The sequence below is a fragment of the Myotis nattereri genome, assembly GCF_964212035.1.
Source record: "Myotis nattereri genome assembly, chromosome: 2".
Lineage (NCBI taxonomy): Eukaryota > Metazoa > Chordata > Mammalia > Chiroptera > Vespertilionidae > Myotis > Myotis nattereri.
The window spans coordinates 138,974,835-139,000,846 of NC_138076.1; the positions used below are offsets into that span (position 1 = coordinate 138,974,835).

At 35.4% G+C, this 26,012-nt stretch overlaps 1 protein-coding gene across 1 annotated transcript in view; it reads right to left on the reverse strand.

Annotated features, from left to right (window-relative positions):
* Positions 1-26,012, reverse strand: part of ACSS3 (acyl-CoA synthetase short chain family member 3) — a 151,329-nt gene that overhangs the window by 50,918 nt on the left and 74,399 nt on the right. The window contains exons 6-9 of the mRNA XM_081084176.1: positions 25,344-25,424; positions 25,168-25,263; positions 12,316-12,467; positions 2,253-2,356 (exon numbers count right to left, since the gene is read on the reverse strand). Of these exons, the coding sequence (XP_080940302.1) occupies positions 2,253-2,356; positions 12,316-12,467; positions 25,168-25,263; positions 25,344-25,424 (433 nt within the window). The remainder of the gene's footprint in view (positions 1-2,252; positions 2,357-12,315; positions 12,468-25,167; positions 25,264-25,343; positions 25,425-26,012) is intronic.

A 26,012-nucleotide genomic window follows, 5' to 3' on the forward strand; every position in this document is an offset into this window, starting at 1 on the left:
GTAAATGTGAGTGGTTGCCAAAGGTAAATTTCAGTGTCACTCCACAATTATTTTCCACAACATACAACTTTGAAAATAATTTTTTTTTCAATGCAAATGAGATAAGATTCTAACTACATTTTGTTAGTAGCTGACATCTATATCACCTCAGGGGAATTTCTTTTATAAAGTACAAAATTGCCTAGTTAGTTAGTAAGCTACCTACCTACCTGTCCATATGTATATATTTGTGTGCTTTAATTGGACACAATATCAAATGCTGTGCAGTTGACTGGAAGGGGAGTGGAAAGAATCAGTCATTATTAGCAGAAATCCACTCTGTTTTTCACAGTAATGAGCAGCCATTCAAATATGATTAAAGTGACAGCACACTGACATAATGTGGCTATTAATTCTCTCTGAACAATACATTAAAGAAAAATTTGGAATTCACATGAAACTCAGTACCCACCAGGGACCTCATATGCTTGTTTCTCAGGCTTCAGTGAGCTTTTCTGTATGCCTGAATGCCCTAACTATCTATATCTGCACAGGCTGTTGTACACAAATCTATCAATAAAAAGTAAAATAATTATAGTTATATTTATTAATGTGTCGCTTTCTTTCAGCAAGCTTTGGCGCAGTCAACTTTAAGGAGGAAAAAATAAAAACAAAAAACCTCTTTGTAAGCATTTGTGTAAAGTCACTTCAGTGTTGGGAACAACACTGCCATTAGACCAAAGGGCAGCCATCTCAAAGGTGACAGGATATTCTTCTCTTTCAGCTTCAATGTCTGTTAAACTCTCCTGGTAAGTAGGTGATGCATCAATTTGATAAATACTCTTCCTTAGAGAGGCAATAACTCTTTACTTGTTTTTATGTATTTATACACATAGCATTGCTCTTTATCCAAATTCAATGTTGTTGTTTTTTATTTCCTAAATAGTTACAAATCTAAATTTAGATAAGAAGTTCCTCTTTTAGTTAGCAAAAAGGAATAGAAGCTCTGATTTTCGCTTTATTTAAGGGACATCTTTTCTGCTCTGATTATTTATTTTACATTAGATATTGCAAAAGATATAGAAAACACACCTTTTTTTCCCTAAGAGAAATATCCAAGAAGATAATATAAAGCTACAGTTTATCAGAATCAGAGTTCTAAAATGACAAACACTGAAATTAAGTTTTAGTCACTCACTTGATCTTTAGATTATAAACACTTTTAAAATCAGATGTAATTTTTGCAAAGAAACTTTATTAATGTTTAATCCAAATTTGATATTCTTCCCTAGTTGCTCAGAAGATGGAGATTCTGAAAACACTAGTATAAAAGCGGTGATCTGTTGTACTGGTTAAGTAGAACTGAACTGAAATAGGTACATATGAAAGCTACAAGATTCTCATAGCTCATAGTTACTCTCAGTAGCTCAGAGCGAAACCCAACAAAATCCCTACACTCAGTGAGGAGCAGAACAGATTCCAAATAATCTACTGACTTTCACAAATGTACACAATTACTCCTCAAACGAAGCAGCAGAAAGGTGTGTGGGTTTTTTTTTATTTGTACCAAAGCTTATATTCTATCTATTTAATATGACAGTTTGTTTTCCAAGGGTCACTTAGGGAAAGGAAAATCGGGAATAAATCAAATAAGTTAATAAATAATTATATATAATATGTGTGTGTGTGTTAAAGAAAAATACATTTTTCTGCCTTGAATGCTAAGCAGAAATATTTAGTTTTATAGAGCACAAGAAGAGAGCCAGACAACCACAGGAAATCCTACGAGAGAAACAGTGCTTGTAAAAAACACACACAGAGAAAAAACCTCTTAGAGCAGTGTGCAGGGTGTATAGGAAAGCAGAGAGAACAGAGATGAGTGATGAGAGTAATTTAAATCCAGTCAGATGATAATGAGGTTTCCACAGCTCAAAGACAATGGAGTATTGAAGGTAGAATGAATGCAACAGACACTTCAAAGAAAAATCTGAGAGTTAGTGATTTACTGGATACGGAAAACAAAGAGAAGGAGAAGCAAAACAGGTGTTCGGAGCTTTACACCTAGGGACCAAGAGAATGGTGGCATCAATGTAATTTATTGAAGACATTTTTAGCAATAGAATAATCAAACAATTGCTTATTTCTGCTGAAACCAGAACCATCTGAATGCTGAGTTTGTGCCTGATGGTCGGAATTTAGAACTTCCTCCAATTCTTGCAGTGTTTTTTTGAGCATTTCTGCAATATTTATGTACATATTTAGAAAATGCTCACCAGTTTGCCACCAATGGTCTAAGACGGGTACTCTGAAGACCTTTTTGGACCATTCCAGAGTCTCAACATCACATCGTTCTCCAGCCACAAATAATGTTTTAAACCTAAATATAAGAGGGAGAGTGAATTCAAGTTATTCCTTGAAAATAAATCTAAATAACTTCATCTACATTCTTTTAAACATTGTACAATCTAACCATAGTAATTTTCTCTGAGGAAAGCAGCCATATTACCGGTATATCATACTGCAAAATGGTGAGAGACATGATTTGTTTTGACCCAAATGTAACTTAATACACATCATGGCATTGGAGAGAGGTATTTCAAAAGTACAATTCACAGCTACAGCTTCTCAGCTTTGAAAAGAGCAATCAAGCTGATCTCTATCACGTATCTGTCATCTTCATCTAATGCTTAAAGATGAAAACCCCTTTCCCCCTTGACATTATCCCTGTTAATTTTAGCTCCAAGTTTGATTGCTATGTTCACCTTAGGTCTATACACAAAATACACTCTCAAGTATCAACTAAGACAACAACTATGCTCATAAATATGATGCATGTGCTTCTTTTTATGAGTTCCTTTGGTAACGAGTACTCTGATTTCAAGCACATATTTCCCCTGTTTCAAGGACGTATATATAGGGAAGATAGTAAAAAGTAAACACCATTATGGCCTTCAAAGTTTAAAAAGGCTCTTATGGAAAGGAATACATGATGACTGAGAAATGAAGAATCTTTGGCAGGGAGCACCATGCCACAAAATAAAAAGGATGAAATAGAAATATAGAATTAATTTGACACTATTGCTGGTTCATTGAGAGAATGACTATTTTTCTTCTATTCTCAATGCCCATGACGTGTCAAGACAAGGACTGTGTGCATGAAGAGTTAATTTATATCATCAAAGTAAAAGAACAATCAAATAAATGAAAACCTGCCTACCCAATGTAATACTGCCACAGAAGATTTATTGCCATTCCCTAAACTTATATCATCTCATGAAGATTCATGGAGATTCAAATATTCTCATCTTTACTTTCTAACAACATGCATATCCTGTCTCTGCTATAAACACACATTTCATTCTATAATTATTTGTTTCTTATCTATTTCCCACAGTGCACTCTGAGCCCCTTAGGAGCAGTCATCTTTATCCCTCAATACCAATCAAAATACCTGGGAATTTTAAATACTGAAACATTTCTAGAAGGTTCAAAAGACGAAGTACAGAGGTGGGGAGTTGGCAAAGTTTATGTCAGCTTGACTCATTCTATTGAGTAAAAGAGGAGGCATGTTGTTTTGTAAGAGCATGGAAATTGACAAAGGAACAGTGGCTTGAAGAAAGAAAAGTCTTGGTTATTTTGGGGAATTTTAAATGTATTACATAAAAGTGAAAGAACTAAAGAGCAGCTTCTTGGCTTTCATAAACTCAATCAGTAACCTAAGAGGCTAAGTCAACACAGCACAGGTTGAGTGTAGTACAAAAAAGAAGGGATGGCAAATCAATGTTTGTGAATCTAAACAAGGCAAGAGAAATGGGGAAACAAGGTAGGAATAGCCATGATGGAGAAAATTATCAGGAAAAATAATGGGGTCACAGAAGAAATTTTAAAAAATCAGTAAAAGCAAAGGCACTGTAGGATCAGAAAAAAAGAGGATGTAGTTGTAAAAGGGGAATGTCAAACTTTGAGATCTTTACAATGTGTCTGTTCTGAGAGAGGATCATGTTTATGGTAACAGAGAGAATCTAACATTGAAAGACTGGATAAAATAAGTGTATTGATAGAGAAATTTATCCTCCAGATATTAAAAATCACTTAAGGATGGTAACAGTCAAGAGGAGAGAGGACGTCCATGACTTGTTGACTAAAGTTGCTGAAGAGAGATCTGAAGAGAAGAGAGGGTTACATAAATTGCAAGAGCTTTAATAGAAGATGAGCAATTAAAAACAGAATGATCAAACTCTCATGAGCTCAACTTTAATATCCTCCTTAACTTTTATAAATAATCATGACCCTAAAGGTGCAGTTTGGCCTCAAGAGTCTCAATGTGGACATTTCAGACGCTCAACAGCCACAGTAGCTAGTGGCCACCAAATGGAATAATGCAATTAGATCATGACTTTCTGAAGCAGCAGCAAAATTCCTACATTGGCCAGGATGATAATTTTTCTTAGTTAACACTATATACACAATTCCTCCTCAAACCATTATGTCAATATTTTTTACTTGTATCTGAGTGCATGTACATGTGTGGGTGTGCAAGTGACAATAAATGCAACGAAAACAATCTGTTACTTAATGTTTCTATAAGAAGACTGTCATCACAATAGCTTTGCAAAATTTTGGGTTTGGTTTGGTTTGGCTCAATAACTTGTCATAGTTACAGGACTTCATATAATGGTACAAGGCACTGCCAAAAATAATGTTTGAGTCTGGCTGGTGTGGCTCAGCGGTTGAGCATCCACCTATGAACCAGAATGTCATTGTTCCATTCCTGACCAGGACACATGCCTGAGTTTTGGGTTGGATCCCCAGTAGGGGGCATGCAGGAAGCAACAGATCAATGATTCTCTCTCACCATTGATGTTTCTCCCTCTCCTTCACCTTCTCCCTTCCTCTCTGAAATCAATAAAAATATATTTTAAAAAAATAATGTTTCAGTAGTTGCCTCGTGGCATATTTTCCAACTACTTAGCCACTAGTCAGACCTGGGCCTCATCATGAATGGGCTTGTAGAGCAGTATAAGAAACTTAGATTTCATCATGAAGGAAGTGAGAAGCTAATTAAAGCCAATTAATGATTTTAAACAGGAGAATGGCACAGGGAGATTTTTGCTTTAGGAAGACTCCATCGGCAGTAGCGTGGCAGGTGGATGGAAGGTCAGGGCAGGAGCCCTGGTGTCTGACTGTGGGAAGCTGTTGCCTCGAGTGAAGAAGTGGTGAGGACCAAACCCCAGGCCAACCTGGGAGAGGAGGCAGACAGAATTATTCAGGTCTGAGCAAACAGACTCATCACTACAAGACCACTCTCATTTCCTTTAAAATCCTTTTAGAAGACATTGTATTCTGTTGGAAGAAGAAAACCAAGACATAAATAAACAATAACAACAACAAAAACTCTCAAATACTTAATCCTAAATAAAAGTAAAATGTAAGAAAACATAATTGAGAGGAAAACACAGGTAATCATGACAAATTGTGAAAGCAGAAAAGACTGAATGAAAATGTAGTTCCATTGTTTTTGTGCTGCTTCAAGTTGTATCACACACACTTTTGAGACTGACAATTGATACATGATTTAAAATTTAGATTAAGTTAAAAGTATATTGTTGTTGTATATCATAGGAAATTTGAGGAATGAAAAGAATACACATATGTTATTGTACATATTAGGGTTTTTATTGTAATTTTGCCATTTATGACTGCAGGAGGTTTCAAACATAGTTTTCCAATTGATCAAAAAACTATTCTTTGTACTTCATTGAAGATGTAATAAATGGAAAGAAAATGTAATCATTTTCTAGAGCATATTTTATCTTTTTTACCTCCTTTTTCATCAATAATACAAGTGTAGCCTAGCCAGTGTGGCTCAGTAGCTGAGCATAGACCTATGAACCAGGAGGTCACTGTTCGGTTCCCGCTCAGGGCACATGCCCGGGTTTTGGGCTAGAACCCCAGTGGGGAGCACGTGGGAGGTAGCTGATCAATGATTCTCTCTCATCATTGATGTTTCTCCCTTTCCCTTTCTCTCTGAAATCAATAGAAATACATTTATAATAATACATGTGTAGTACACTTATTAGTCTAAACTTCTTTAAGAACAGAATTTAATTTTCAATGGTATGCTGTTTGAAAAAGTAAACAATATCCACCCAGCTGGTGTTGTTCAGTGGTTGAGCATGGACTCATGAACCAGGAGGTCAGGCACATGCCTAGGTTTCAGGCTCAATCAATACCCAGTAGGGGGCTTTCGGGAGGCAGCTAATTGATGATATTACTCTCATCATTAATGTATATATCTCTCTCTCCTCTCCCTACCTCCCTCTGAAATCAATAAAAAACATATATTTTTTAAAAAGAATATTATGCATCTAGATCATTTGTATTAAAATATGTAAAATGATAGGTTTGGTTGATGCCAACAATATAAGAAAAAAAGATATTTATAGTTATAAAAGGCAGCATTTCCATCATCTGTCAAACCACAGATTACTTCAAAGAGCTCTAGATGTTCCAGATAGTTGTATGTTTAGTTTATATATAAAATTGAAGATCTAGAACTTCAAAAGTATTTATTAATAAAAATAATGCTAAACATTGTCAATTAAAAATGTTAGTACAAAATACAAAACATTTTTTGACTAATGAAGAAACAATAACTTGATATTACCAGATTTTAACAAGCTTTATCATAATTTTTATTTAACTAATTTTTGGCATTATTTCCCAGCCAAGTAAATTACAATTAAACAATTAATTATTACAATAATAAGCCATGCACTAGCAATGAATTCATATCTGATGGCAAATTTTAGCATTACGTATCTTAAAACTTAGTATTTATTGTTATAATTGTCCATTATAATTCTATTGTATTTCTTTCCTTAGATTTGAATTACATTAATATTATGGTAGTAATCTTTATGCTGGCACTAAAGCAAAATAGAAATATTTAATATTCAATAAAAAAAATGGTAAAAGTGACAACTAGCTTCACCACAAGTTAGAGTCCTTTCCGTTTCCATTAAACTCAAGATGAGAAAAAATTTTGAAATCACTGGTGATTTAGAAAAATGTAAAAGTAGTATAGACATTTGCTTTCCCTGGATACATTACAAACTATCATTCACCTGTGGCTATTTAAAACTTAAATCAATTAAAATTGAAAAAAATTGAAACTATCATTTTATTTTTTTTTAGCAGTATTAATCCTTTGTCAAGAGTTTAGTAGTGACATGTGGCTAGTACCTACCTTATAGAGCTCAGGTTTATTAGATAGTGCTACCCTAGATAATTATAGACTAACTAGATTCATGCACTGGTGGGGTCCCTCAACCTGGCCTGTGCCCCCTCGCAGTCCGGGACCCCTTGGGGGATGTAGCAGTGCGTGAAGCAGCAGGCAGCTGGGGAGGAGCCTGAGACCAGGCCAAGCGCTGCACTGCTCCTGCTCATCCTGGCCCTGCTGTGCCTGCTGCCACTCCGTAAGCTCGCTGAGTGGGGCTCCTGCTGTGGGAGCGCACCGACCACCAGGGGGCAGCTCCTGCATTGAGCATCTGCCCCCTGGTGGTCAGTGCACGTCATGGCGACCAGTCGACCAGTCATATGGTTGCTTAGGCTTTTACATACAGAGATTAATTATCTGGATGATATTATGATGGTAGCACACACACAAAATGACTACTTCCAAATTTATAATACTAAAAATATAAACAAAAAAGATAATATGCAATATTCAGAGTAGGAAAAAGGATGGGGGGGGGCATTAATGGGAAGGAGACCTACACACCTTCCCCCAACTTTATGTAAAATTGAGTACAGCCCTAACCGGTTTGGCTCGGTGGATAGAGCATCGGCCTGGGGACTCAAGGGTCCCAGGTGGATCCAGGTTCGATTCCAGTCAAGGGCATGTACCTTGGTTGCGGGCACATACCCATTAGGGAACGTGCAGGAGGCAGCTGATCACTGTTTCTCTCTCATCAATGTTTCTAACTCTCTATCCCTCTCCCTTCCTCTCTGTAAAAAATCAATAAAATATATATATTTTTTAAAAAAACTGAGTGCAATTCGAGATTAAAATAAAGTTGAAAATTAGGCAAAAAGGAAATAGAAAAATGGTAGTGTTACCAAATTAATTTTAGTCCAAAATGGACAGAAAGCTGCACTGAAATGAATAAAGAGCTAAAAGATAAATTCTAATGAAGAATTTCCAGGTAATAAAGTAGGTACAGAAGAAAACTAAAATGAATGTCTTATGCAAGGTCCATAAACTACCAAAATTACTCTTTATTTATGCCAAAAGAAGTTAAATTTAGATTATTTCAGTGATGCCGCATCAACTCCTAGTTCACATGACAAACATCATTATTTTTTGCCATCAATGTGCCTGTGATTATCTCCATCTTTCCTTCATTCTATTTTCTCCTACTCTTCCCCAATAGAAGAAAATTACTTTTTCAAGAAAAAACTCAAAGTACTTTTTGAAAAAACTCTCCACCATTTTGTTATTGTTATTTACCATATTAATTTTGGCTTCTGTTTAAACACAATATCCTATTATGACTGTTATGCCAAATATATAAATTCAACAAAATATTTTATCAGTTTTATCAGCTACTTATTTTTTAAACTCATACCATTCCCCCATGTGTACTTTTTTCTTTTATGAAAGTCTTTGGACAATAAGTTCTTTTAGCTTTGTCCATATGAACATTTGTCTATTTTGCCCTCAGTCTTTAATAATAAATAAATAAATAATTAGTTTGACAATTCTCCCTCAGCACTTTGAAGATCCTTCATAGTTGTCATCTGAAATCTATTAGGATCAGTTTGATTTTCCTCTTTGGTGCTTTGTTGATTCTCTCTAGTAGTTTATAGATTTTATCTATAGCCTCAGCTTATGTTTTACAACTTCCAAATGTCATGTCCAATGAGAATTTACTTATATCTAACCTGCTTAGTACTTGGATGGCACTTCCACCTGGGATATATCTGAATACAACCAGCCTTACCACTTTCTATTCCAGTCATTTCCAGCCTATAGAAATGTTTTTGTTTTTTAGCTCATCTCTGATGGTAGGCTTTTTCTCTTTTGTGTTAGCTCTCATTGCTAAGTTATTGGAAAAGAAAGGCTGCATGAAGTAAGAGGTACTGTGATATCTTGAATGGAAATCCCAGCACTGAATACAGGAGTGGGCAAAGTAGGCTTACAGTTGTTCATATGGAAAAGGACATTCAGGTTATGAATATTACAATAGCTTTATTAACTCAAAGGAATGTCACAATGGCAAAGTACACTTACATATAATCTCATATGTGCTCCAACTGCCAGCCTTCATCATTTACACATTCTTGTAGACTACTTGCTATACTCAAACACAATTGTAAACCTACTTTTGCCCACTCTTGCATTTACTAACTTAAGATTGAACTTGAAAATCATAGGAAAATAAACTATTATGATGTGATGTAAAAGGGAAATGAGTTAGAAAGCAGGAGATAATAATAGCTAAGACTTGTCTAAGTTAAGAACTGTTACAAGTGCTTTGCATGTCTTAGATACCTTTTATTTTCATTATATTCTTGCTCTATTACTTTTTACAGTGAATAAAGGTGGGGGAGGGAAGCTAGATCCAAGGTCTCACACAGCCAGTTAATGGTACATTGAACCCAGCTAGTCTAATTCCAGAGTCAGAATCTTAACTACCATACTGTACTGCCTAGTTCCAGCTTTGTCCCAGAGTAGTTGTGAAATCCAAGGGATACTATTTCACCTCTCTATGACAATATTTTCTCAACTGTAAAATGAAATAGCTCCATTAGATGACTTCTAATCTATTTTTCCAAATTCTAGAATATATAGTTCTGGTTATGTAAGTACAAAAGGTCTTGAACATAAATATAAAAGTACTAGAGGCCCGGTGCACGAATTTCGTGCACAAGTAGGGTCCCTAGGCCTGGCTGGCTATCAGGGCTGATCTGTGGGGCAACTGAGGGGGCCCCAACTGGCACCCACCTTGGCTGACTTGGCACTGCCCACTTGCCAGCCCAGGCACCCCCCCACCACTGCCAGTCACCTCCCTCTGTGGGGGTGACTGGCGGGGCGATCGGGGGGCCCCTGCCTTGACTGGCCTGGTGCCACCCACTCACCAGCCCTGCCCCCCACCACCACCACCAGTTGGGGCCTGCCAGCTGGGGGCAGCTCCTGTGTTGAGCATCTTCCCCCTGGTAGTCAGTGCAGATCATAGCGACTGGTCATTCCGCTGTTTGGTTGATTGGCATATTAGGCTTTTATTATATAGGATAGTTATATGAGAAAAGTTGAATTCTGGTATTTATTCTGTCTCTAAACCAAATTTAACTTTTTTGGACCTCAGTTTCCTTGTTTTAAAAATGAGATAGCTGGATTTCTATGCTCCCTTCTGTTTCTAACATTCTCTTAGTCTACAAATGAGAATCCATTAAAGTAGTTCAGTGAAGGTATTATCTCTGAATAGACTAAAAATATATGAAAAGTGAAAGTTGCTTTTATCCCACAAATGATAAAAATCTCTAGGCTTTGTGAGTTTCTTACTTTACCTCTCACAGTAAAAGAATGTTTGTGGTATTTAGTTAAGAGTGTGGGGCCTAGTCAAATTGCCTGGATTATTTTCTTTCTCAAGAGTTACTTAAATGCTCTGGGACCAATGTTACTCATTTGTATAATGAAGATCATCACAATTCCTATTTATTATGATGACAAAGCAAGATAAAAGCAAGCTGCTTATGGCTAACACATAGATTTTGAGTATTTGCACTTATTAGTAGTAGTAACTTGAATAATTGAAAGTGTTTGCAGAGTCTTCATTCCTAAATACCTATTAGAAACATATGCGCACATAATCATAAATAATTTAGTTGCCTAAACACAAAGGAGCATGATCAGGAGGAACTTACTGCAATTTCTTTTACGCTAAAATCTGACTCCATATCGTTATGTATTCTTTGGTAAACGATGACTTAATAGCCAATTAGGATTGTTTGATGCTTTAAACATTAGGCGAATTAGAAGCAGCTCCTGCCTTCACAGAAATGATGGCATCTAAAGCCCACATACAAACGGAAAAAGACGATGCAGCAAATGAGCAAGCTTAGTTTGCTGGTCACACAGCTGAATGCCCTGCAATCAGAATGCGTTTGTCAGTAAAGAGACACTGCAAGAAACCACAGTCACTGCTTCTTCAAAAGCCCTGGAACTGTCTTAAGATGTGAAGATTACACACAGCCTCAAATGCAGTTGCAAAGTTTATATTTCTATCCTTTTGACTAAAATGCAGGAAACCTAATGGAAATGTCACAATTGAATGAAGAAATAGAGGGCTAATATAAATATTATAATAGAGGATTCATTTTATGAACACCTTTTATTTTAATAAGAGAGTACTCTTTGGATGATAAGTAAATTTGGATGTAAACACAGATCTACTTTTTCATAAAATAAAAAAGGAAAAAGAAACAAATAAAACCCTGCCAAAACTGATTGCTTACATCTGTAATCGGTGTGTGTTATCTATTTTAAACTCCCTCTTTGGGCCATAACAACACAAAATTAGTAACATTTGGCTTTTAACTTAAAAAAATTCAAACCGACTTCATGCAAACACACTTTCTGACTTGAGAAAACAATAAAATCTCTTCCTTTAGTTTATGATAGCAGTGACCTATTTCAAAGAGATTCGATGAGAATCGATGCTGGAAACTGACTTAAAGATATAAATTACTATAATTATCTTTGGATATACATATCATTAGGTTAAAGAGGATGTCAATAAGCCAGCATAAAAATATCTAATCTCTTCACAGCATATTATTATAAAATAATAAAAATAATTTCCTTCACTCTTTCAACAAAGGTAATTTGAGCTATAAAATTCGTGTTTTATCTGTATATGTAAAATAAAATAATATTTTTCTTCTATTAAAACCATTATTTTATTTTCAAAAGACAGGTATATACAGAGATATAGATCTAGATTACACAGGTATACATCTATATAAAATGCATATGTGTATGCATCTTAATTTCTAGTCAGCACTTTAAGAAAAATATAAGCAGCGTAGTTTTAAAAATATTTGGGTAATATTTGAACTGACATAAGCATAATGTGGTATTTAAAAATATCCATGGTGTAATTAAGATAATTCCAAGTATTTCAAAGATATGTTTAGAAGAGTCATTCTTGCTATCATTCAGAATCGTTGGGCTCTCTCCATAAGATACTACAGTGCCAGAAAAAATAAAACGTTCAGTTATTCATTCAGATTGCGGTTTTTGATGTAATTTGCCTTGTGCATCCCATTCACCTTGTTAGCGAGTACTGCTTCCCCAAGGCTGCCCCAGGGTCCTGTTGACGGATTGCTCTAATTGCAGTGGGCGCTGTAAACAAGGCAGCTACTCCATGCTCCGCCAGCACGCGGAAATAAGCGCCAGCATCTGGTGTTCCCACAGGCTTCCCCTACAATGAGATTCGTTTAAAATGTCACTGGGTAAAATGCCTCATATTTCATTGACGGGTCAACACACATTTAACACAGACACGTTAATAAACTGGGACTCTCAGCAAGTCTTACTTGTAAAACATTCCCATGTTCTATCATAAATAAAACAAACCAAATGCCCGGGCATCAGAGAGGTTGTTCCATTACAACAACCTAAAAGCTTTTCAAACTCCGATGTTTCTTTTCTCAAGTTTTGTAATTCAAACTATTTTATAAGAAATTAAATAGATGGTTTTGCATGGTAGGCTGAATGAGAAATACATTGCTAACTTATCTTTTTTTCATGATCACTATTACAAGCGACAATAGTAAATCTTAAAATATCTGAGAAAAGAGAAAAATCTGGAATCACAGTGATTTCTGAGCAATGACCTTTCCAATTAAATGTCTCACTCCAAGGATAGCAAATTCTATGAATTTTTTTTAAATCCAACAAGACATCCCAAAATGCATGTTTCCCACAGCCTCTAAATGACATTATACACGTTCAATCAAAATTCATGCATAAAAATCTAACAATTATGACAAACTGTGCAATTAAAAAGAACATAAAGCATTTTTAATTGATGTTTCTGCAAAGTGGAAAATGAGCATGTCATTTAAACAAATAAATAATTCTGTAAAAAGCTGAAATGGCCGTAACCAGTTTGGCTCAGTGGATAGAGCGTCGGCCTGCAGACTGAAAGGTCCCGGGTTCGATTCCGGTCAAGGGCATGTACCTTGGTTGCAGGCACATCTCCAGTAGGGAGTGTGCAGGAGGCAGCTGATCGATGTTTCTCTCTCATCGATGTTTCTAACTCTCTATTTCTCTCCCTTCCTCTCTGTAAAAAATCAATAAAATATATTTAAAAAAAAAAAACTGAAATGACCCACAAAAATCTATCTTGGCTCTACCACACCTATTATTCTTCAGTCCATTCTCATCTGTGCTGCTTTTTCTGTTTCTAAATCAACGTGCCTGGAATGTTAATATATGTTATATATATACCATTCCTTAAACTTCTTTGACCACATGTCCCATCTGAGCACCCCAAGGATCTGATGGTCTGGAAAACACACTGGGGAAACACTGAACTAAGATAAAGGAGAGAAGAATTTGCTGGCAGTAAACTTAGAGATCTCCCCACAGAGAATAATAAATGAAAGATAATAATATAAGGCAGACCATAACCGTTCAATAATACAGATTTACTATCCACTTCTAATTGGACCTTTGATGGGGCACGATTTCGATTTTACTTTTATTTTTTTCATTGTTGATTTTATTATTCTTTAATGAAAATTACATTAATTTTTTTAAAAAAAACACTTTAGGACTTCCTTATGTCCTATTGCTTTTTTTCTTGCTCCTTTTTTAAAATATATTTTTATTGATTTCAGAGAGGAAGGGAAAGGGAGAGAAAGATAGAAACATCAATGATGAGAGAGAATCATTGATCAGCTGCCTCGTGCATGCCCACTACTGAGGATCGAGCCCACAACCCAGGCATGTGCCCTGATCGGGAATCGAACCATGACTTCCTAGTTCTTAGGTCAAAGCTCAACCACTGAATCATACAGGCTGGACTCTCTTAATACAAAAGAAAGTATTATTGCAACTAGAAATTTATTTTTTATTATCCCAGCTATCCCAAAAAACTTGATTTCATTTTATTTTATTACCACCTCATACAGATCAACAGATTGACACAGTATATAATCTGGCAACTCATGTACATAATTTGACTAACACATTTTGAAGCCTTAAGCACAGCAATCTAAAAATGAGTCAGCAACTTTATTCTTTCTAACCAAACAAGGTAAACATTTGACTTTTACTTCTTTGATCTTAGGCACTGATCAGCTCCTTGTGCAGTAGATTGTGACTTTGAGAAACTTGATATTAACCCCATAAGAAATGATTTGTCAGCTGACCTTATGCAATTGACTTGCCATTTTCTTGCTTGCTAAATCAGAATAAATCACTGATCTAATATTTCCTCAATAAGCTAAAAGCACTGAGATAATATTTTAAAGTAGTTTGACCTCTAGTGAAGAAAGATATTTTATATCCAATCGAAGTTCATGCGACAATAATATACTTACTAAAAGATGATATGAGCATCATAATGAACATGCTATCCCATAATGACTACCTACATAAAGGGCACAATTTGATGTAGTTTACAATGCCTTTAATTAATTATGTCTAAAGATAATAATGATTAAAGCATTAAAAATATTAGAAACATTACCATACTTTTATAAATAATATAGAATTATAATGATTGTTGCAATTCTGACGCTGTGCCAAATTTTCACTAATATTATATTTACCCAGTATAAAAATCAGATAACATACCATTACTATTAGGATACTGAAGGATGGATACATAAAAGTTTATAATGTTTTTAGTTGATCTCAATAGGTTCAGGTATTTGCATTTTATTGTCCATTCCCAGATTATTCAAGATCATTTGAACATCATAAGGAATATGATGTTTCCTTATTTTAGAATTGCTTTACTACTTATATATTTTAAACTTTTATTTTCTTATGAATTTCCATTTGATATCAAATCTTAAGTAAAACATATTATGATATAGTAAAGAACTTACTGTTCCCCAAAACAGCTGCGGATTAATACAAACATTAGGTTCTGAATGATGTAAACACTTCAAGTAATACTATGCAGCACTAAGCAATCTCTTGCATCAGAACCATGATCCACATAAAAACAAGTCATACTAAATTAGGTAGTGCTAATATATTTATTCACTTAATAAATATTTATTGAGCACCTACTATGGCTAGGCACTGTTCTAAATGCTGGGAATAATTTTATGAACAAACTAGGTAAGGCTCTGCTCTAATGGGACTTATATTCTGGTAATAATGGGTGTTTGTGTGACATAATATTATTAAAAATTACATAGCAGATGGTACAAACTACTTGTGTCTAATAAAGGGAAGGAATAAAGTAATAAATATAGGACTCATACGTTCTCAACAACTATCACCTCTAGAGCTTTAGAAAAATGAAGCAAAGCCTGTAAGCCACTTTCATTATGAGCTCTAAATGAAAGTGACTCCATAACTTACTGATTTTATTGAACAATCTTCTCTCCCGCCCTCCTGCACATACACAGGCTCCGATACACACACACACACACACACACACACACACACACACAGATAGGCAATATCATCCCTTTACAATGCTTTTTTAAAGTAACCAGTAACACACTAATTATGCTGAACTGCCGGAGAGGAAAAATGACGCTAATTTCAGAATTTGTATTCAGTAAGGGGCAGGAGCCCAAATACTATTCAAATTTAAAATGAGTTAATTCTAAAATTATGGGGATTTTTAACAAACAACATACACACCAAAAGCAGCAATATGCCTAAAAGGTGAAAGTAATTTAAAAATCCTTCAAAACTCAAATCTATGTCCTTACCATTTGCTTTTATTTCCTTCCCCTAACCTAGAGTCTACCCTGTTGGTGGCTGCCCGGAAAACAAAGGCAAAAAGCAATCCCTCCAGTGGCAAAGCAGAGGTTATAAGCTTTCAGCTGTTATAAATCATGAAATTTTTACATCAGAGGTTCATAGACAATCAATTGCCCATATTTATAATGTGGTTAGTAGGATGTTACAAAGCACTGAAAACAAGCCAGTTACCAAATATCTTGAAATTAACATGCACTTACAATTTTCTACAAATGATAAGTCCTGAGTTAAAAAACCAGGTAATGTCTTGACTTCTCACATAATTCCCAATGAGGTTACACTTTCAACACAGGACAGTAGTAGAATATAGCAACTTAGCAAAACAAAGATTAAAAAACACTAGAGCTACACCTTTGAGCAAAAAATCACTTACTTTATTAATAACCCCATGATTTCCATTAATCTACAGCTTGGAGTCAAAGTTACTTGTGGTTTCTCAAATTTTGACATAAAACTTTTGTAGCAGGATTAAAAACACACCTGGTCTTTTTTTAGAACTCTAAAAAAAGCATGTTCTAAGGCAGTGGTTCTCAACCTTCTGGCCCTTTAAATACAGTTCCTCATGTTGTGACCCAACCATAAAATTATTGTCATTGCTACTTCATAACTGTGATGTTGCTACTGTTATGAATCATAATGTAAATATCTGATATGCAGGATGGTCTTAGGCGACCCCTGTGAAAGGGGTCGCGACTCACAGGTTGAGAACCACTGTTCTAAAGTGAGGACAGTACCATCCTTTTGTACAAACTTTCAGCTATAAGATTTGTATTGTATAATTAAAACTTTCAAGAGTAGAACTTAAATATTCTCACCAAAAATAAACACACATAAATAAATGAGGCTATTGATGTTTTAATTAACGAGGTAGGAGCAATGCTGTCACAATTTACATGTGTTTAAAATCATCACAATATACACCTTAAATATCCTACAATATTTTGTCAATTCTACCTTGATAATGTTTTGAAAAATTTATCTATCCCTTTTGGTTTGGTTCTTCCCCTGCCTTCTCCCAGCTCTGAGTTAGCCATGTACAGCCAGTGAACAGGCCATTGCTTCCACCTAGGTCATAAGAGTCTATCTGTCTCACTAAAAAGATGCTTAACTCTGAAGTATTGATGCCAGGCAAACGAAGCAGCGCTCTGGAACTGGTAATCCTGAAGGACCAGTACTGTGCTAATTAGAGACTCTGACATATTTACCATTCTCAACAGTCAGAGGGAGCATTTATCGCTAGGAGAGCTGGTGGCTTGTGAATTCTAGCTTTCATCTCTGAATTCCTCCATGCTGATGTACAATCACTCTGCTGTTCTGCACTAGAGGGACCAATTAAGGTGTGTTGTGTTTTGTTTTATTTATGGTGAATAGTGAGACTTTGCTGTAAGCAGAGAAATTAAATGGCGTCTTGCTTTCTTACACTTCCAGATTTCTTCCCAGAAAATAAAGGGTGGCTATTCCATATGTATGTACACTGCAATTCGACCTGAGGTTGTACAAAGCCTGGCTCCTCCATACCACTGAATCCTTTACATAAAAAAGCCCTGAAACATGCACATACATCCCCATGTTAAAAAGCAAAACAAAATAAACACAATAAACCTTCCTATAAATTTGCTCGCATAAAGGTGGTTAATGACACCTACTCTCCAAAGCTCTCTTCAGCTGCTGCCTGGCCAGACCTCTCTCACTCAGATTGCTGAGGCCTTATCTTCTGAAAAACCTCCCCTCCACGGGTCTTCAGGACACCTTGCTTTTCTGATTCTCCTACAGCCTCTCCAATTTTTCATTCTCAATTTACATCATGCCCCTTTCTAAATCTTCACCTCTCTGAGGATCTTCATCACCTTAGGGACTGAATGATTAACTTTTCTACATCTCTAATTCTGAATGTTTTTCTGAGCTTCAAACCTGGTTCCCAGCAGCATGCACATGTCTGAGTAGCACCTTTAAACTCAACATTACCAAACTCGAAAGTACCATTTCCCAGCACAACAGTCGTGGCTCTACTGCAGTATTTCAGTTGATAACTGCCATTATGTACGTTGTCCTAACTGAAGACATCACAGCTATGTTCAACGTCGTTTACTTCTTTCTTGTAATATCCACCCGAATCCCTGTCATCCTGCCTTCTTAATGTTCAGACCACTGGTTCTGGCCATGCAGTTTGCACTTAACAGCTTCCCAATTGTTCGTCTTTAAAACGTAGCAAGGGGGCGCTGACCTTGGAGCCAGAAAACCTTGTTTCAAACCCTAGCTCCATCTGGTTATTTACTGTCTTTGATCCTCCGTTTCTGCTGTAAATAGGGGCTCAAGATATTTGCCCCATGGGTTTGTAGAGAGAAAATTAATTAAGGCCTTGTATATAAGTGCTTAGAAGAGTTCCTATTACCCAACATTCAATCAATAGTAGCTACTATTATGATTTGTATGGTCTTTTCCATAGTTTTCTCTGTCTATTATCGTCCATAAGCTTCCCTTAAGGGACTGGTGGATGTATTTTTGAGTCAGAGAGGCATCCCAACTCTGCCATTTACAAGCTATGTGACCTAAAGCAACTTATTTAATTTCTTTGATCCTCATTTAGTTCTAGCATCAGAAAACTGCATCCAAACAGGTACAAGAATTAAATAGAGTATTTATCACAAGCCATGGCTCATTATAGTTTCTGAACATTTTTTTCATATATTTTACATAAAGTAAAAAAAAATTTAGTCTTGATTTGTTTGCTTTCTGTCCTCTATATTATCCTCTTTAAATATATTGTCTGGATTTTCAGTGCAAGGAGTGCACCCGATTTTTATTCTGTCTCCCTATCAGCCCCTAGCAAGATGTTGAGCTACAATAGGCACCAATAAATATTGTTGATGGAGCTATGACAATAGCTGAACTTGCTTGCACCAACATAAAACACAGGCGCACATAGAGAAAAATAAACTAAACAATAAGTATCTTTGTACAACTTGGTCGAGTGAGAGAGAAATCTAAAAGGTGCTGGCATCAGCTTTACAATCTTTCCCAGTTGAGAAAATCACATTATATGGCCTGAATCAGAGGAAAAACCGAATCATCGTTCTTTTTTCATTCCATAGATACAGAAAAGGACATTGGTGATATACTACATTAAAAGACTATCGTTTTCCATTACATGACGGGGAAAAGAAAGGATTATCATGTGTGCCTACTGAGTGCACTAGTTAGCAACACTGTGGCTACTAGTCTTATAATGAAGTACCATGTCCCTCTGCCTGAAAGAAGCTAATCTCTCTCCCCGAAACAGGGATAATCAAGTTAGACAAAACAGATTAACATAAGTGAGATGGCAAAGTTCTTATAAAAAGAAGATAACTACAATAAATACAGGTAACATTATATTGTTAAAATGAACGCTGGAAGGGGCCAAGCATTCGGAGGGTCCATGTGAGGAAAATACACTATAGGATGGCTTCGCGAAGACTAAGGGTCCAGTGCAGCATTGACAGAAGTAGATGACGTATGCATTCAAGATCCACTGGGGATAATTCCACAAGACTGTTCAGTACAAAAACAATCTGGAAGTAGTTCTTATCCTCAGCATTTGAAATATGAAATGTTCAAACGTGGAGAAGGTTTAAAGTTCTGTGCGTGAATATACAGTGGTAATAGTTACCAATATTTTGAAAATATGTGTAAAATATGTGTGTATAAGTGATGCTGTTATATTTTACTATATATAATATACATATATATCATATTTCTTTGAAGACTTCAAACTCATTTAACATACATTATCTTATTTGATTCCTATACAAATAAAGGAGAGAGTAGAGCTAATTTTCACAGTAATCATTCATAAAGAGAAAAAAGACAAGATTATCTAAACTCTTCCTTCCTCCTATGAATTCAGGAAAAGAACATTCAATAAGAGATTATCAAACTTAATATCCTGAAAATATATATATATATATATATATATATATATATATATATATTAAAATTAGTAATGGCAAAGCCCATCAAAAAATGAAAATGAAAGCTTATAAATGTATGGGTAATGGTAAACCATGAAATGCATTATTCACAGATGAAAGACTTCAAGGCCACTCATTTCTCTCACAAGTTCTACTCTAAAAGAACAGACTCTTGAAGGGAGAGACAACTGGGTTATTTTCCACATCTGCCTCTCATTCTTCAAAGTTGTTGGTAGCAGGATCAACACATCCCTGTGTGCTTATTCCTTTGCAAGTGCTTAGAGAGAATTAATGGGCTCCAAGGGGAGCTACTGTAGTGCTGTGATGACTTTTTCAAGTGGTGAGGACAACCAGACTGAAAGAAGAAATGTCGAATATCTGAAAATTCAAACATTACAGTGACGGGCTCACATGGGAATGAAGGTTGGTGTTTATATTGTATAATTCTATTCTGGGAAAGAATAAATTCATATTTCTAAATAACAACAGTAGCTCATAATAGCATTTGTTGTATTATTATATCCTGGCAACTATTCTAAGGCCTTTTCATGGATTCACCAATTTAATGCCATATAAGAAAAGTACAATTAATATCAATATTTATACAGGAGGAAACTGAGGCTGAGAGCAGTTAAGTAACTTGTCTGAGGCCAAACAATTTGTAGACATTTCAGGAATCATTGTATGGAAGTCTTAACTGCTATGCTTCCTCTCAAACACTAAAATTTTTCACTAATTTAGAATGAAACATTTCTTCACTAAATGCATTTGAAGAGTAAGCTTCACACACTATGAATATAAATTGGAATAAATTCCAGAGTCATAAACATTAAAACATGCTATCAAATCATATACTGATTCTAGAAAAAGAAATACAATGGACTTGGAGCAGAGTCACAGAAGTACAGAACTGGGAGAACATGTGTCCACCTTCTATTTTAATGATGAAGAAATTGATTCTAGATGAGGTTGAGTTAATTGGCCTAAGGTTATATAGGCAAATAAAGGCAGAGCAAGACAAATAACACAGATATTCACATTTCCAGACAAGGGACTATGCTCCCACACCACAGTTCAGAATCTTACGTCCTCTACTCCCTCTAACTAATTTATTGCCCGAGTAGGCAGATGTAGTACACACCTTCAAAATTAATTATTGAATTACCAGAGGCCCAGTGCACGAATTCGTGCATGGGTGGGGCCCTGCCTCCAGGTCCCCGTCAAACTCCCAGTGGAGGGGACAATTTGCATATTAGCCTTTTATTGTATAGGATTAACAGACAACCATCTGCCTTGGCTACTCTAGTGAGCATACTCTGAAGAGTCATTGAAGTAGTTTGCTGCTTAAAGTTAACAATTTGTTAAATGTAAACAAATGTAAAATAAGAGCAAACTTCCATTCCTTAAAAACTTTCAAAGAGAATGTTATCACACAAACATGACATTTGCCATATCAAGATCAAGTATGCCAACCAGTTTATGATGTAATGCCAAGCTAGATTTAAGGTGACAAATAACTAATATTCCACTCTAACTAATAACTTAGCCCAAAAAAGTACACTGGTTTCTTTTTTTAATATTTAAGATAAAATATATTTTTGTGTCATTTGATATATGAGCAGTTTTACATCATTGTCCCCAAGTTTTACTTAAGTATAATGAACAAATAAAAACTGGCTGTATTTGAGCTGTACTACTTGATGTTTAGATACATGTGTACACTGTGAAATAATCACTGCAATCAAGCTAATTAATATAGTCACTACCTCACATAGTTACCATTCTTTTAATTTTTTTATGGTGAGAACACTTATAATCTACCCTCTTAGCAAATTTCAAGTATATACTACATTATCGTTAACTATACCACATTACTGTACATTATATCTCCAGAATCTATTCACAGTAAATAACTAAAAATTTGTACCTTTTGGCCAACATATTTCTACCCAACAGCAGAAAAATACACATTCTTATCAAGAGCATATGAAACATTTTCAGAACAGCTTACATGTTAGGTCACAAAACAAGTCTTAAATTTAAGAAAATAGGAATAATTCCAAGTATCTTTTCTGTCCACAGTGGAATGAAACTATAAATCAGTAATAGTAAGAAAACAGAAAAATGTATAAGTATATGAAAACTAAACAAAACACTTTTTAATAATGATTGGGTTAAAAAAGAAATCACATGAAAAAATTTTACAGTATCTCAAGACAGATAAAAATGAAAACACGACATCAAAATTAGGGAATGCAAGAAAAGCAATTATACGAGGAAAGTTTATAGTGATAAATGCTGACATTAAAAAAAAAGATATTAAATAAACAAAATTTTACACCTCAAGAAACTAGAGAAAGAACAAGACCCCACTAAACCCCAATATTAACGATCAATGTAAGAGAAACCAAGACAGCAAAAGGAGACACACTGTCAAAAGTTAGAAAGAGTAGAGTTCAGTTTGGTTCCACAGCATTTATTGAGTGCTTGTAGGCATGCTATGCATTGTGCCAAGAGACTATTTTTTGAGGTTTTCACACTATACAGGGTTTAGACAGATATAGTTTCAGTACAATGTGGTCATCTCAGTGACAGACATATGCTCAATGGACAACAGAGCCATAGAGCGAGGCACTGAGTACAGCCAAAGACTGTGAGAGGAACCTCTGGAGAGATAACATATAAGCAGAGTCTTCAAGGTTAGTAGGAATTAACAGATATGAAAAAATCATAGGGAAAGTCATGTCAGGCAAAAGATACAGCATGAACAACAGAGAAGGGCATGGAGCACAAGAGTGGAGAGAGAATTACCTGCAAGGAACTGTCAGGGTGATGCCACTGAGAGGAAAATAAAATCAGATCAAAGAGGCCCTTTGACTTATGAAGTCACTGTTGGCTTCTGCTACAGCAGCTTCTATGAAGTGATGTGGACAGAACTTGGACTCCCATGGAATGAAGAATATGTTCAGACAGTGTGGGTAGAGTTTTTTTTTCAAGGATCTTAGTGCAGAAGAAAATAAAGATAGGCAAGCTAGAAATGGGAAATTGTCTAAAAGGCTTAGTTTTGTGATTACAGAGAATTTGGTATGTTTACAAGTCATAGGAAAAACACCTTAAGTGAAGGGAAAAGTTTTTAAAATGTAGCTTACTTCATTCACTCTTCTGCAAAATCAAGTATTTATAGAGCATCTACACTGTTCTTGAGCACATCATTCTAGATAAAGACAAACAACCATGACCCTTTTAGAGATGGTTTAATGGGTCAAAATCTGACTTAATATCCCAACCATTTAGAGAGAAAACCAGCCAGGTAAAAATGAAGGAACACTAATATCTTCAAATGGTGACTGGAAGAATTCCACAAATATAGAGAATAGCCTCTAATTTTTTTCAGAATCATTGCATTGCAGGATTTGAAGGTTGGCTTGATTTCATACTATTATCCACATCCCACGTATAAAATTCCCTTCTCCACATTCCTCGTCTGATATTGAGAGACTTTATATAAAAGAGAACCTTTTATTTAAGAAGTTGACTCTTCTACTACTAGACAATTAATTTTATGTCTAATTATTCCCAAAATATTGGCCCTGCAACTCTGAATTACTACACTACTTCCACTATATATAGCAATTCTTTAAATATCAAAAGATACTGAACATATATATATAGAGAGAGAGAGAGAGTAAATATATTTCAAACCGACATTTCACGATTCCTTCATTTCTTTCTCATATGACATTATTTTCATCCCAGTCCCCATCTTCCAGATGCCTTTTTGTTTGTTCTGTTCTGTTTTGTTAATCCTCACCCAAGAATATTTTTTCCATTGATTTTTTTTTTTTTGAGCGGGAGAGAGAGTGGAAGGGAGGGGGAATGGAGAGAGACAGAGATTGATGTGAGAGAGACACATCGATTGGTTGTCTCCTGCACACACCCCACAGGTGATCAAACCTGCAACCAGTTATGTGCCCTTGACAAGGACTTGAACCCGTGTCTCTTCCATACTTCAGCTGATGCTCTAATCACTGAACTACTCTGGCTAGGGCTCCAGATGCTTTCTAATAAGTTAATTATTTTTTCTCCTCCCCATTAACCTGAACACAAGTTTCCAAATGTGAAAGAATTAAATAAGATCATAACATTATATACTAGCATGGCATTTTTTAAAGCAATACTACCAAATGCTTTTGTTTGAATTATGGACAATTATATTGCACAGGCACTTAACCACATAAACTGCAACCAACTCAAGTTTCCAATACTTCATCTCTGCAATTATTTTTAATATAAAAATAAAATAGCTGAAACTGGTTTGGCTCAGTGGATAGAGCATCGGCCTGCGGACTGAAAGATCCCAGGTTCGATTCTGGTCAAGGGCATGTACCTGGGTTGTGGGCACATCCCCAGTAGGAAATGTGCAGGAGGCAGCTGATCGATGTTTCTCTCTCTCATCAATGTTTCTAACTCTCTGTCTCTCTCCCTTCCTCTCTGCAAAAAATCAAGAAAATATATATAAAAAAATAAAAATAAAAATAAACTAAAGATTTCCATATTTTCCTATTTTGTGCTTTTTGTACCAAAAGTCCAATTTCACTTTCAACACTGATTTAGTAAACTACCATTTTTCTATTCCTCTAAATTTCGGCCTCCTACAACTCTAAATATGTGTTTTAAGTATTCATAAAAGGCATAGATAAAATCAAACATAATGAGCATATGAGCAAAATCAAAATTTTCTTGTATACACACAGAAATCTTATTCCTGGGTGACATTAATCCATGCAACAGAATCTTAAAGCAAAAATTTATTTAGCTATAAATCTGGTCAGCCTATGGTTTTCTTCCATGTTTGTGTATCCATCATCAGAAACCAGTGAAAACATCTACCTAAAATCAAGACATCATACATTTGGAAACCCATTAATCCTTTAAGAACAAAAAGGTGAATCTTTGCTGCTTGCTTAATGATAACTATTTTCTTTACTAAGATTCTAAGATCGGTATTAATATAATATTTTCTAGAAATCTATTAGTGATAGGCATCAAGTTTTAGTGTATGTTTTTCAGAATATAATTTTTTATGGCATTGTTCCACAAATAAAAATGTCCCTTGTCCCAATTCTAATGTTTCTACTCTTACATAGAACTACATGCCAAAATGGTTCAGTAAAATAATATTATGCATATGTTGCATTATTTTCATTTTATTACCTCATATAAAACTGTTGTGTTCCCATGAAGAAGAGGTCCATAACAGATATAGGAATGTCCAACAACCCAGCCTAAGTCAGAAGCTGCCCACCACACCTAAAAACAAAAACCATAATAAAACGCATGTATCTTAATCAGAGAAATGTCATGTAAAGTGAATTGACATCCATGATTACCTCTCCAGGTTGAAGTCCATAGATAGAAGACATTGTCCAGTTTAGCATTACAGCGTACCCCCCAGTGGGCCTAACCACACCCTAAATGAGAGAAAATATAAAACTAAAATTAATAATGTGTTACAAGAGTCTCTGTCTTCCTAGGATCTACCTAAAAAAAGTTTCTGTTTAAAGTATTTCATCTTTCATAAGCTACTTTTATATAATTGTATCTGAGTCATTACTTCTTTGGCTCCTCCAATAATAAGCACAGGATAAATTGTCCACATCAGTTCAATTGCAGAATCCATTCTCACACATCATTCTTGACCTTCTAAAGAAAAACTTATGATTTCACAGAATCACATGCAATAAAAAATGTATTCTAGTGGTAACGTAAATTAACAACATTACATTTTCAGATATATTTCCAGAACAAAAATGGAAACTCAAAATTAAGTACACAGAAAGACCAAAGGTAGCTGTGTGTCTAGCATAAAGACTATAATAGGATGTCTAGCCCCTAATATTATTAAATTTTAGTATGCTTAGAAGAAAAAAAGACATATTCTAACCAGAGCCTCATTACAATGCTGAACTGGGGATCATGCTAACCCAGTACTGAGCTGAGCAATTCTTTAGTGATGAATTCTGAAACTCTGAGGAATCAACCCTGGTGGGTTGGATCTA